Source organism: Rhamphochromis longiceps, linkage group LG3 (genome assembly GCF_057381845.1).
Source record: "Rhamphochromis longiceps isolate RC_006_pf linkage group LG3, R_longiceps_female_GT1.1, whole genome shotgun sequence".
Classification (NCBI taxonomy): domain Eukaryota; kingdom Metazoa; phylum Chordata; class Actinopteri; order Cichliformes; family Cichlidae; genus Rhamphochromis; species Rhamphochromis longiceps.
The window spans coordinates 33,484,877-33,497,915 of NC_140559.1; the positions used below are offsets into that span (position 1 = coordinate 33,484,877).

General features: G+C 44.4%; 1 protein-coding gene across 1 annotated transcript in view; it reads left to right on the forward strand.

Annotated features, from left to right (window-relative positions):
• Positions 1-4,629: 4,629 nt before the first annotated feature.
• cyp26b1 (cytochrome P450, family 26, subfamily b, polypeptide 1) overlaps positions 4,630-13,039 on the forward strand; it is a 37,910-nt gene continuing 29,500 nt past the window's right edge. The window contains exon 1 of the mRNA XM_085395006.1: positions 4,630-5,943. Coding sequence (XP_085251132.1) covers positions 5,740-5,943 — 204 coding nt within the window. The 5' untranslated portion in view covers positions 4,630-5,739. The remainder of the gene's footprint in view (positions 5,944-13,039) is intronic.

Below are 13,039 nucleotides of genomic sequence, written 5' to 3' on the forward strand. Positions count from 1 at the left end.
CACCACAGTGGGTTTTTAAAGTGGGTTTTAAGTGGGTTCAGACTTTCAGATAGTGCAGACTTCCAGCTTTAATTCAAGGGATTTAACTAAAGTACTGCAATCGCTGTTTAGGAGTTACTGCGAAATAACATAATGTATTAAATAATACAATATGTTTACAGAGTCTCAATTAAGGAAATAGCACTAATATATACAAATGGCTCAATTATAAAAATCAATAATACTACGGAGGTGATAATACCATGATTAACTGACAAGCAGTTTCAGGGCCAGGTGATGCCTGTTTCCTTGTTATTCCATTACAAATGATGATAAAACTCACTAGTGTTATTGACGGTGTGACTGCTGACAGGTGTAGCAGGATTAATTGTGTCGTGTACTGGGCTATGCTCTCTGCTCAGATTCAGCCAAACTCTGCAGAAGTGATCAGAAAGAGTTTCAAAATGCAAACATATGATGACCCAAAGCACACTGCAAAAACAACAACTCAAGACTTTCTCAAGGCAGAGAAAAGAGATGGTCTTCAACGGCCAAGTTAGTCAACTGTTAGTGAACTCTCAACCCATCAGGTACTGAAGACAAAACTGAAGACAAAGCGACCCACAAAAAAGGGTGGAACAGCTAAAGGTGAGAAACGCCCAGAAAGTTGAAACTCAACCAAGTGATGTCTTCAGTCTCAGCTGACTGCAGGTTTCCCCAAAATAACCTAGCTACAGCTACTCCCTATTTATAAAAACACTTTTTTATGTTTAATATTTCATTGTTACACATGACTTAAGAACCTGCATTTAAATAGCAGCTATGTGTCGATATACAGAACAGTTATATATAACCAGCAGGAGTGCAACCTGCAGACCTGAAGGAAACCTGAAGATTTGAAATTAGGAACAAACTTAATTCATTCTGCTGAGCACACATGCATCTGTCTCAAACAATACACGATGTGCTGGGAGCATTTTTCTGTGCTATCGTGGTTTCCTCTGTGCTGCCAGCAGTGAATATTACATCACTACTGTGCCCATAATCACTGTGAGGAATCTCTGCTTGGGATATGAAGCTGAATTTTAACTGAAACAAACAAACAGTCCAAGATAATAAGCATGGATGGCATGCGGTCCAGTTTTGGCTGCAGGCTGAAATAACAACGAGACTAAAAGTAAAGCTGTTCGCTGATCTCGCTGTTTCTGTTTAGAAACTCGTGAGCTCGGACTTTCCCTTCCATTTTTTAACTCTGTGCTGTTTAAGTAACACGAAGCGTTTGATCCTGTCAATCTGCAGTGCTGCGACTCTGTCCATGGTGCTGACACTCCCTTTACTTAGCCTAAAGTCAGTTTCAAAGCAGCTCTGATTCAGCAGTTTGGCAATCGTATGCGGGTTAGGGTGTTCTAATCTAGAGTTCACTCTGAGGTCAGGTTTCGGGTGTTTTGTTGTGAAATTGGCGTGACGGCAGGTGAAAAACAACTGCGAAATAAAAAACATCTACAAGTGAAAATAGGAAACACGTGTTAGAGTAACAGCACAACAGCTTCTTAAACCCTCTGAACTTTATATTCAAATACATAAACATGCATCATTTGTAACTCTGTGTGTGGATTAGACCTTCAGGCATGTTTGTTAGAGTTAGATACGCAGAGAGGCATGTTTATGTCACTGCATACGTTCGTCCTCATGCTTTTATATTCATCTTTATTTCAGTATAAACTGGTTTCCTTTTTTGTTTAATATTGTTTTTATCCCCTTTTCATTTTCTATTACAACTTTAACTGGCTTTGATTTTTTACTTATTGCTTCTATAGTATGTTTATTTATAAGGGTGTGTTTATTAAAATTGAAATCTTGCATAGTCGTGTCAGTTAAACTTGTTTTGCCTTAATGTTTGTCTTTCTAATCTAATTTGCCTTCTGAGAATCATGTTTTTTGCTCGTCTGCCAAAGGTGCTGTGAAAACTCATGAGTTACACGTCACCAGTACCAGGTTGGAGCTCCTTTTGCCTTCTGAACTGCTTTAATTCTTCGTGGCTAAGCTTCAACAAGTTGCTGAACACATCTGCGGCTGTGACTGTGGAGGCCCTTTGAGTACAAAAGGTTGTTACAAATCTTCATCTGTTGAGCCAGTGTGAGTTGTAGCCTCAGTTTCCTATTTATAGGTGGCAGGAATGCATCCAGCGTGGTCTTCTGCTGCTGCAGCCCATCTGCTTCAAGGTTTGATGCTCTTCTCCTTACCTAAGTTGCAATAAGTGGTTATTTGTGTTGAGCTTGAAGCAGCCTGATTCTCATCTGAACCCTGTGATCAACAAAGCTGCTCACCAGATATTTTCTCTTTTTCAGCCCTTTCTCTTTAACCCCTATTGATGGTTGTGTGGGAATATCCCAGCACCAACAACCATGCCACATTCAAGGTCACTGAAATCACCTTTATTCTTAATGTTCATTCCAGGTTTGTGCCTAAGTGCTTTTCTGCCATGTGATTGGCTGATTGGGGAACTTATTAAACTGCTCACAGAAACTGAAACTTTGAACAGCTGCAGTTACAGAAACAAACAAACTGGACAAACAGAGTCTTCTCAGGAATGTCATTCAATGTGATCAAGACATTTGAAATAACAAATCAGCAAACCTTCTGCTTGATTGATGGGTTTGCATTTAAACTCTCCAAACTGTACATTGACACCACAATAAAAGGAAGAAGCAAAGAACAGAATAAAATCCAAAAATCTGCTTTTATTTTTGTTTTTATTGTTGCCTTGCTGGAGTTTATTGGATCAGATCTCTGTGTGAAATGATTCAGCACTGTGGTGACTTTGGGTTTATGACATAAAGCTGCTGCTGCCCTACATATGAGTTCAAGCTAATACTGAGAGCCTGAATGTAAGCATTTTATTGGGATTTCAAGAAACGGTTGACTCATTTTGTCCTCTCACATATGTTTGAAGTTTCCTGTTATCAGCAGATGTTTTATGAGATATCAGTGCATGTCCGCGTGTGTGTGCTGAGCAGTGAGTTTCAAATGTGTAATGATGCAGGACTAAACTTTTGATGCTCTCACGATGAAAGGAAAAACTTGACACTGTTTTTTCTTATCTATCATTTGCTCTTCACCCTTTTCTCTTCACTCCTTTCCATGTCTGACTCGCGAGTCATGTGATTCTCCCCCGCTAGGCGGCAGCATTAAGCCGCTGTCTGAGAGCAAGAGGGGAAAGACCCGATGAAAGAAAGGAGAAATGAGAGTTTGGCTCTGTGAGTCTCGGTCTGGAGTGCAGGTTTCGGAGATGAAGAAAGGAGGGGAAAGGGTGAAGAGAAAAGAGGATTCGTGAAAAAAAGACACAAGTGTGGTTAAAGATGCAAAGACAGAAAACAGAGTTTAAATGTGGTTTGATAAATGACATGAAACAATGAGACCGCAGAGCAAAACGCGCCCCCTCACTGTACGAATGACCTTTTGCATCCGCGCTGCGGGTCAGGGTCTCCACTCTGCCTCCGTGTTATGTAACAGGTAATGTCTGCGGACCTAATTGAAGCCAGTCATTTTCTTTGGAATGAAGCAGCTCCCGCAACCCCCCCCCCCCCCCCCCCCCCAATCCTCGCGCTCCTGCGTGTCATTGATGAAACTGTATTCTGGGGGCTCAAGAAAGAGATAAACCACCCGGCGCTCAATTTTAAAAGGTCAGCTGAGTGAGCGGGATTAAATCATTGTTACGCGGGAGACATGAGACTAGATGAGGTGCGTGTTGGGAAGATGTGCAGCAACTTTAACTCTGAGATGAGGCAAGGAAAGGACACAACACGGAGAGAGACGCGAGGAGAATAAGGGTTTAGTTGGAGTGCGAACATTCCCAGTATTCCCAGTCCTAAACTTGAACTCATTTCTTTACAAACACTGAGAGAAATCAGAGAAAGTGAGGGAACGAGTTTAATAAAAAAAAAATATCAGGGAAGAAACAGACAGAACCTAATCTGTCACTCTGATGAAGCGCGCGGGATGTGCGTAGAATATGGGATGGATAAAGGGATGTTCTGTAAATAAAGTCAGCATACATCAGATCCACGCTGTTTACATCAGTTCTGTTTGACACTAAAACACCTGCGAGCTCAGTGATTCAAGTTTTGACATGCGCAACAGAAAGAAACAAGAAGCTCGCTCCAGACAGCCTGCGCGTAAAGACGCGTCTCAGAGTAAACACGCAGCTGAGAATCACGTTTTAAAACAAACGCGACATGATCTGTTAACAGTTTGGACTCTATCGCTTCTGTAGAAACACAAAGAGGTCTCATCAGTCCTGATGCAGGTGACTCGTACTATAGTGCGCACGTCCTGCACGGAGACACAAGTCAGAACTGCGAGCCTTGTTCCCCCTCTCTCTCACTTTTCCTCCCGTTGGCACCCCGCCAGGTCCAGCACGCTCCGAGCCTCTTCTCCTCTTGCGCCGCTTGCTGCTCACTTTACACCACCCCTTCTCCTGAGAGGGGAGAGAGAGAGAGTGGGAGGGAGGATGGAGAAGGGGGTGCCCCCGAAAGAGGTGGAGCCGAGCGGAGGGAGGGAGCAGGGGAGTCTCTCTGCCGACGCTGGAGTGAGGTAGAGTTGGGTTGGAGGGGGGCGACGGGAGCCCTTGGCCGCCTATTCGCCTTCCAGTTGCCTCCACACTATATAAACACTCATTGGTGCCTCTGGCTTGACGCACACACACTCCTTGCGCACGCATGCACAATACACACACTGAGGGTGACTTGTATAGGCAGCCAGAGAGCGAGAGAGAGAGGAGAGAGAGCGCTCTGAGAAACAGAAAGGTACACAGAGAGGAGAGTGGACGTCAGAAAGTAAGAGAAGGAGAAGGAGGACGGCAGCTCCTGAGCATCTCCTGCGCACCCACGCATCCCTGTACGCTCACGGATCTTAAACATTTCTACTCCTCGTGTTTGCGCCACAGAGACGTGACTTTTTAATGCAAAGACGCCTTTTGATTTTCTCTTTAAAAATTATTTGAAGGAGACGCGATTCCTGGAAGAGTTTTCGTTTATTTTTTTCCTCTCTCACCTTAAACCAACTCTTTCCATCCCTCGAGAAGTTTTAAAAAGTAAAAAGCCCTCGTCAGTTCCAGGGCTCGACTTCACTTTTTCCACGTTTCCCCGGGAGTCCCGGCGTTTGAAATACACGTGTCACCTTAGAGATCATTTTTTTCTTTTTCTTTCTTCAGCAATTTTTTCCATCTCCCTTTTTTATTTTTATTTTTAGTCAGTAATTCACAAACGAGACTAAAAATGATATTTCAAACATCAGGACAGACCCCAGCCAAGAGAATTCCGTGTCCTAAATGTTTCAATCATTAAAACAAAGCGAGTTTTAATAGTTTCACTTTCCCCCCCCACACTTCATAAGCTGAGGCGTGATCCTGAAGACGCGGGGAGCTCACCTGTAGCGTCTCTGCCCAGTTCAGCCGAGCCTGATTCGCACCTCTGAGGCACAGAGACGCCACTTTGTGACTGTTTTAAAACACAGACCCACGAAATCAGAAAGGAACTTTACACACTTCATTCATTCTCAGAGCAGAGCAGCCGCTGCCTCCTGACACCTCCAGCGCGCGTAAAAAGAGCGCTGCGCTATTTTACGCAAAAAAGAACTTTGAAAGTTTGACGAAGATTTACTTTGCCCCCTTTTTGGAGCACAAAAGTTTCAGCGCATCTTTCTCCAAAGTTTCTGAAAGTCGACCCCAGTTCCGCAGAGATCACCGGGCTCTCCATCACCATGCTGTTCGACACTTTCGACATCGTCTCCGCTCTGGCCACTCTGGCCGCTTGCCTGGTGTCCATGGCCCTGCTCCTCGCCGTGTCCCAGCAACTGTGGCAGCTCCGTTGGACGGCCACGCGGGATAAAAACTGCAAGCTGCCCATGCCGAAAGGATCCATGGGCTTCCCCTTCATCGGCGAGACCTGCCACTGGCTCCTGCAGGTAAGAGCGCACTCTGGGCAGGGAGCGAGGGAGGGAGGGAGAGGGGATGAGTTTGGTGGAGGGAGACAGAATCTGGGTCAGCGCCGGTCTCCGTGTCTGTGAGGTGATATCAGTCTCATCTAATTATTTATTCCTCCCCAAAGATCGTTTTGCGCTTTTTTATTGACATCTTTAGTAATTTGTGCAAACATCTGCGCCTTTTTTTTTACCAGCCACATTTTTGTTGTTTGCAAAAGGAGAAAACTCATTTAAAAAACACCAGAACGCAACTTTTTTGTTTTGTTTTTAAAGCCTCACACTCGTTCTTTTATAGCCTTTGTTAATTGGACTCCATATCCCATAATGCACAATGTTACATTAACTCAGAAACTCATAAATATCGAGATTCTAAAACAAAAAAACCCACAAAACTGATCTGCTGCTTCATCTCCATCCTGCGTGAATGGGATGCACAGTGAACACGCACACACAGAGGAGAATCAAAGAGTTTCGCTTCATCTTTTATTAGTTTACAGCCCTGTAATATCTCTCCCCGCACTCCAGCGGTGGCTCGCACAGACTCTTCTTTCCCCTCATTATCTCACACAGGAGCGCATCAGCCAGTCGCGGCGCGACGTCACAGTCTATTGATCACATCTGATACGGTGGCGAGTCCAGGCTGAGCCGTGGGGACTCATGTCTCTGACGGAGAAGGAGGACACTCGTGTCCACAAAGAGATTGTGTTTTGTGCTGATTGTTCGGAGAAGGAATGAGAAAAGGGAAGTTCTGTGTGAAAGGGTTAAATCGAGGGTAAAGTGCAGTCTCTGGACACGCTCTCCTCCTTTTCTTCTTCTTTTTTAAAATCTTGGTTGCATTCAGAAAGGTTCCCGACACGCCGCGTTTTCAGTAGATTGGTCAGAGATTCCTGCAGAAAAAAGGAAAGCCCTGCACCATGCGTAGTATTGATCCAGCTTACCGAAGGTTCGCTTAATCGGTGAGATGCTTCACAGTCTAACCCCCCCCAGCATCCACCCTTATCAATAAAATTTGCAGATAATCTTAATGTTTGAGGCTAAAAACGAGACACTTGGACCAGTGAGTGATAGGAGATCAGGGTGCACATGAGTGCCGCTACTGAGGACTCCCGGGAGCGCGCCAGCTGAGGGGACAGCTAATAAAACAGAGAGAAGAAGAAGAGAGACAGGAGGGAAAGGGAAGCCAGGCTCGACGAGCGGAGGCACGTTGGCCGCGTGCGGGGCTTGAACTCGCGGTGCTCCTCTGCGTTACATCTGACACCGAGCGAGACGCGTTCCCGGAATGCAAGCGGGAACCACGGCCAAGTTTATGGTGAGGGGAGGGGGGAGGCATGTCAGTCAGAAGGAGGAATAAGAGGCTGTCTGTACTTATGAGGACCCCGCGTCCCCACAAGCAGGGCTCAGACCTGATTTATAACCTTAAAGTGAAGTTTTAGAACAGCGCAGTCAGGAGAGGTGGGCGGGTCGATCCTAATATCAATCGTATGCTGGTATTGGTTTAGGATCATTCTTGTGTTGCCTGTCATGCCCGTTTCATTTATAGCTTATAGCACATTTAAAGAACAGAAGTTGAGCCAAAGTGCTTCATAGGCAGGCACATTTACATTCAAGAAACACCAAATGCTGAAAGTTGTGTTTTGTTGTGTTAACTAACTATTGTGGAGAGTAAGAATCAGAGTGATTTTTTGGTTGGTAACAAGTGTTCGGAATTTGCAAATTTTTTACTATTCATCTCGTAAATCATGACTCGCTGCTCTCCTCTACGTGAGCTGCCTTCATCAAGTAGTAGTATCAGCACTGGTATCAGTAATACGTGTCCTGTGTTTACAGTAGCAGCCAGTGTACCAGGAGCCATTACAGACATCTTTTTGATTATAAGAAAAAGAAAGAAGGTGCATGCACTACAGTCTGTGTGTGTCCCGTGTCCAGTCCAAAGACTGTAGATAGAGGATGGATGTCTGTGACATCACTCACTGGCTGGTGAAATCCTGTCTGGAAGCCTCAGGTTGAGTACTTTGCCCGTCTCCAAGCCACAGGAGACTATACCACACCCATGCGCTAAGGAAGCCACGCCCCCAAGCATATTTTTCTCTAAATGGGAGCATAACAACACAACAAAGGCTGCACTGACGATGATTTGAAATGAACAATGAGGTCATAAACTGCCCAGGAAAGCGCTTAGTGAAGAAGCACTAGCACTGTTTTCCTATAGGTTTAATTAAAACTGACTTTGCCCCCTGCTGGCCATCAGACATAAAGCTGGCTTGCGGAGGTTGACTTTGTGCTACTTAGAACATTTTTGGGGGACTGCGTTACTGCGATGTAGTTTTTTGTTTTGCTCTTCTTCCTCCTAGAGATCAACCATACTTGTTGTGGTCATCTTCCTTCTACCAATCAGAGTTTGAGCTATGTGAGGCATCATCATCCAGAACTTCCTTCCTGTTTCAATGTTTGGTTTCTTTTTAAAGACTCAACTTTCTTTTTTTTGATCACTTGGGATCATAAGAACCAATTCATGCAGAGCAGAAGCAGCATTTGGAGGTTCTGAGCATTCTGTGTTAGCTCTGTCGTTGGTCGCTGCCCACTCCTCACACTTTAGCTACACACACAGTCACCATTTGGTAAATCTGCCTGTCTGCTGCTGAATTTTTTTTCTCACTATGAGAGCGTAAAAACAGTGAAGTTATGCGCATACACACATATACACATGGTATATTTTTACCCTGCACACACACGCAGCACATTTCTGTGACGGATCCATTTTAAAGCAGTCTGCAGTTAGAAATAGTTCTGTGGTCACTCTGCCAGAGCCCTGTCTGCTCTCATTAGGAGCCTGAGCTTTCTGGAGCTACGGTGCCAAGCAGGAGCGCTACTGAGGCTTCACACACACACAAACACACATACAGGCACACAGAAATAATGTACTAATCTTTTTGCACATCGACATAAATGTTTTCCTGTGCACACACATATATGAAGAGAAAATATGGTACAAAAACCATAAGTGCATGTTGATTCTGAGTTACCTTTAAACATATAATTTATAACAAACTTTTATTTTTGAGTGAAGCTGTACGGCCGTAGACTTGTAGCATTTTTGTCTCACGTTAGATGATCTGGATACTTTGTTTTAATCACTCCACTCCTCACAATTTTTGCTGGATGCAAATGATCCCATTTCATCTTTTAAAGTTTTTTCTGAAATATTGTACGCATGTTGCTGGGTTTCTACTTGGTTGAAGTTCGTTAACAGTTACCTTCCACGACCACTAGGGGTCACCACACCACAAGGATCCCAAGAAAATATTTTGGTAGCTAAGAAGTGAATTCAAAAACATCGGAAACACCGATAAGTCGAACCAATGAAGTTTTTTAAATACATTTTTTTCCTCCTTTGACAAAACAAATCTACTGTTGCTAGGTAACCAGGTAAACCTTTCTTCTTTTTTTCATGCAGTTTCTTTGGGTCAGAGCCTCATAACTTTTTCACACACACACAAACAAACCACACAAACATGTACATGGAGCAGCCTCACTGGACTGAATCTGGGTCAGATGAGAAGAAATGAACATGAGGCTCGCACACACAGAGTGGAAGGTCCAAATGTTTTGTGTCGTCATTTTTGGCTTGCATAATTGGTCAAAAATAGCAACCAGCAGCTCAGATGGAGCTACATCAACTCACACACACACACACACACACACACACACACACACACACACACACACACACACACACACACACACACACACACACACACACACACACACACACACACACTAATGAGGTACCCTCTGCCTGCCTTCTTCTGTCTATTCGGCTGTGATGAAGTGTAAATGACGGTGGCCAGAGTAATGACAATCCTGCAGCCCAAACACTCTCTCGCGGCTCACAGTGACGACAGCCTCCCTCCTTTTACAGCTTGCGCCTTCTTCTTCTTCTGCACCTGCACTGTTGTCTTCTTCTATGGTGGTACGGCTACAGATCCTCGGCAGGTGATGGCTGTTTCTGTTGATGGTATTTGGTGTCATCAGGTGTTTGTGTTCTTTGATGACTTGAACCCAACCTTTTCATATAGTCAACTTTTACAACATCCCAAGCAGCCTTTAAAAGCAACTTTTAATTCTTGTTTGCAGATAAATGCAGGAAAAAGCCACCAAAATTGAGAAGTGTTCATCAGCCGTGCAGAGTTGGAAGGTTTGACTAACAAGGCTACTTTAGTTTCTTCCTCACAGCCCAAACACGTGCACGTTTGGGTTTACCGGTCATTCCTAAATGGTCCTAAATGTTGGCCCTGCGACGGACTGGCGACTTATCTGGGGTTTATCTCGCTTTGGCTTCGTCTGGCAATCCTCACCTGGATAAGTGCTTAAGAAGCTACATGGATGACACTGATGCTCGGTCAGGTCCATATTGTCTCACTGCAGCCCGCTGTGCAGCGTTTTTCAGTGTGCCAGCATACCCTTTGGCTTGGTGAGGACAAATAAGTAAATACAGAAGTCTGAAGTAGGAGGTGGATGTGGAGGAAAACCTTCAGCATGACGAAGCATCACTGGGCAAGATACTGAGTTTCCACTGATGCATTCATCAGAATGTGAGTGTGAAAGGATGAATGAAGGCTGTAGTAAGAAAGCGCTTTGGTAAATGGACTGATTCATATGCAGTGCTTCTCTGTTCTACCTGAGCACTCAAAGCCCTTTGTACAACATGCCTTATTCACCAATTCGTACAAGCACTTTTTTCATTTTTTTCTAGAGCAACCTGTTACCTTACTTAAGGATGTTTCAGCATATCTAGACATGGATCGAACCGCCAACCTTCCAATTAGCAGATGACCTGGTTTTACCTCCTGAGCTGCAGCCAATCCCAAACAGAGCAGAAAAGAATTATATAAATACGGCTCCTTTTGTTGCTTTGTCGCTGGCGTTAGGGAAAAGGTCAGTGTTTGGGTTTAGACGCCTCTTTTCTCAGCGTTGAACAAAACTTACGTATCTCCTCTTCAATAAGCTTATTCTTCATTTGCCTAATCGGCATGGTGGTCATTTCACGGTGTGTGTACCAGCAACCATGCTATCTATTCACGGCTGTGCCAGGCATGTGGGGGGATGTGTCATGTTGTCTGCTGGAGCAATACATGAAGCTTCTGGCTCCTGACCGAACGTCAGCATGTAAGGAGCTGGAAGTGAGGACGCACAACATGCTAGAAAAAACACTGGATTTAAAAAAAATCAAATGCAATGAAACTTAAAAAAAGATTGTTGTTAAAAAAACAATGTTTCCTAAACTTTTTTAAAATTGGGAACAATTGTACAAATTTTAACAGAGATTCACAGATCTTGACAAATTGTCATCATAAAACTCTAAATTCAGTCGTATACGACGCAAGATTCTCTCATGCCGACGGCAGACGACCACCTCGAAGCTCCTCTGCCTCGTAGTGCATGTGAGGCCTTTTGTTTTTTAGCCGAATTGCTCCTTTAAGCAGCTCAGACAGAGGGGGGATTGTGAGGACTGGTGGCTTCATCTATAGTAGGTTCCATTACTGCGGTCCAGCCCGCTGTGTGCTGCATAGCTGTGGTTACACAGTCCTGAGGCACACACACACACACACACACACACACACACACACACACACACACACACACACACACACACACACACACACACACACACACACACACACGCACTCAGAGTCTTTCCATTTGCTGTGTTGGTCTGTGTGTGCATAAAGTCATATAACATGCAGCAGGCGCACATATAGAGTACGATGATGTAGCACACATGCAAAGACACAATTAATTGGCCACACATGCACAGCAGTGTGTGAGCACACACAGATCATAAACCCACTCTTTCTCTCTGTCTTTCTTGTGTGGCGTGGCAGGGAGCTGGCAAGTGCATGTTCACTGGGTAAGAGATACATAGTTCACTGAGCGGACACAGGGGGTAAAAGTGTTAACATTCAAGGCAGGACCCTTGAACCGCCGAGGACGCTTCTTCTTCTCACACCCCGCTAAACTGTGTTCAAGCTCCTCTCTGTTTTTCGTTGTATTTTTTTCTCCGTTTTTTCAATTTTCTTAAATTTAACAATGAAAAAAAACCTCCTGTCACCGTCTAGTGTAAATATAGTCGACTTTACATTTTAAGTGCGTTTAATGATCCTCTGCGTGATTCGTTATATAATTCCCCCCCCCCAGCTTTTCAGACCCGTAGTGCTGCTTCCCTGCAGCCTTCTGTTTTTTATCTTCTTCAAATATCTGAGGCATTTCTAACTTTCTGGATTTCAGTTTTTCAAAAATAGCCTCACCTAATTTTTTCCCCACTCTTTCTCTGCTGTCTCCTCGAGCCTTTGCTTCTCTACGTCTTGCCATTTTCTTGTTTTCCCCCAGTCAATAATGACATTTTTCATCACTATTTTTCTTCTTCCCTTTCCCCCCCTCACTCTTACATCCATCCATCCATCCATCCATCCATCCATGCCCTCCTCCTCCCTCCTCTTGTACAGATTAGCAGGAGGTACTGGCAGCAGGTCCCTTGCCCCTTCTTTCACCCCGAGAACACACTGCTCCCTCCTTCAACACTCTTGTCCTGGGCCGAGTATAGAGGCCAGTGTTAATCTCCCTTTCTCAATGAGTGTGCGTGTGTGTGTGTGTCACAGAGAGCTCGAGTTTTTAAAAGATCAGGAAGTTTTTTCATTCTCTTATTTTCTCATTGTTAAAAAATTGGCTGCACAACTCCCACCAAAGAGCTCAATGCTTGCTGCATTTTTCACAACGCTTTCCCCACTTTTTGTCAAGCGTCACGGAAGAAATCAGGAAGTTGCTCCTAAAAAACAGACGAGCACGGCATTGTAGCAAACGCTAAAAGTGTTAGGAACTATTTTCAGCAGCGGCTTGATCTACAGTTGGTGCTATAATGACTATTTGGTGCTTGTAAATGGGACCAAGTCAAGCAGATCTTTCCAGAAGAAGATAGAGAAGCAGTGCAAACAAGATCCTGTTTGGGTTCCAGTCGCAGCATCCGAAGTCAAGTTCAGGCTCAGAGGTCGCAGAGGTTGCAGGAGAAAAGTGGCCTGATGCC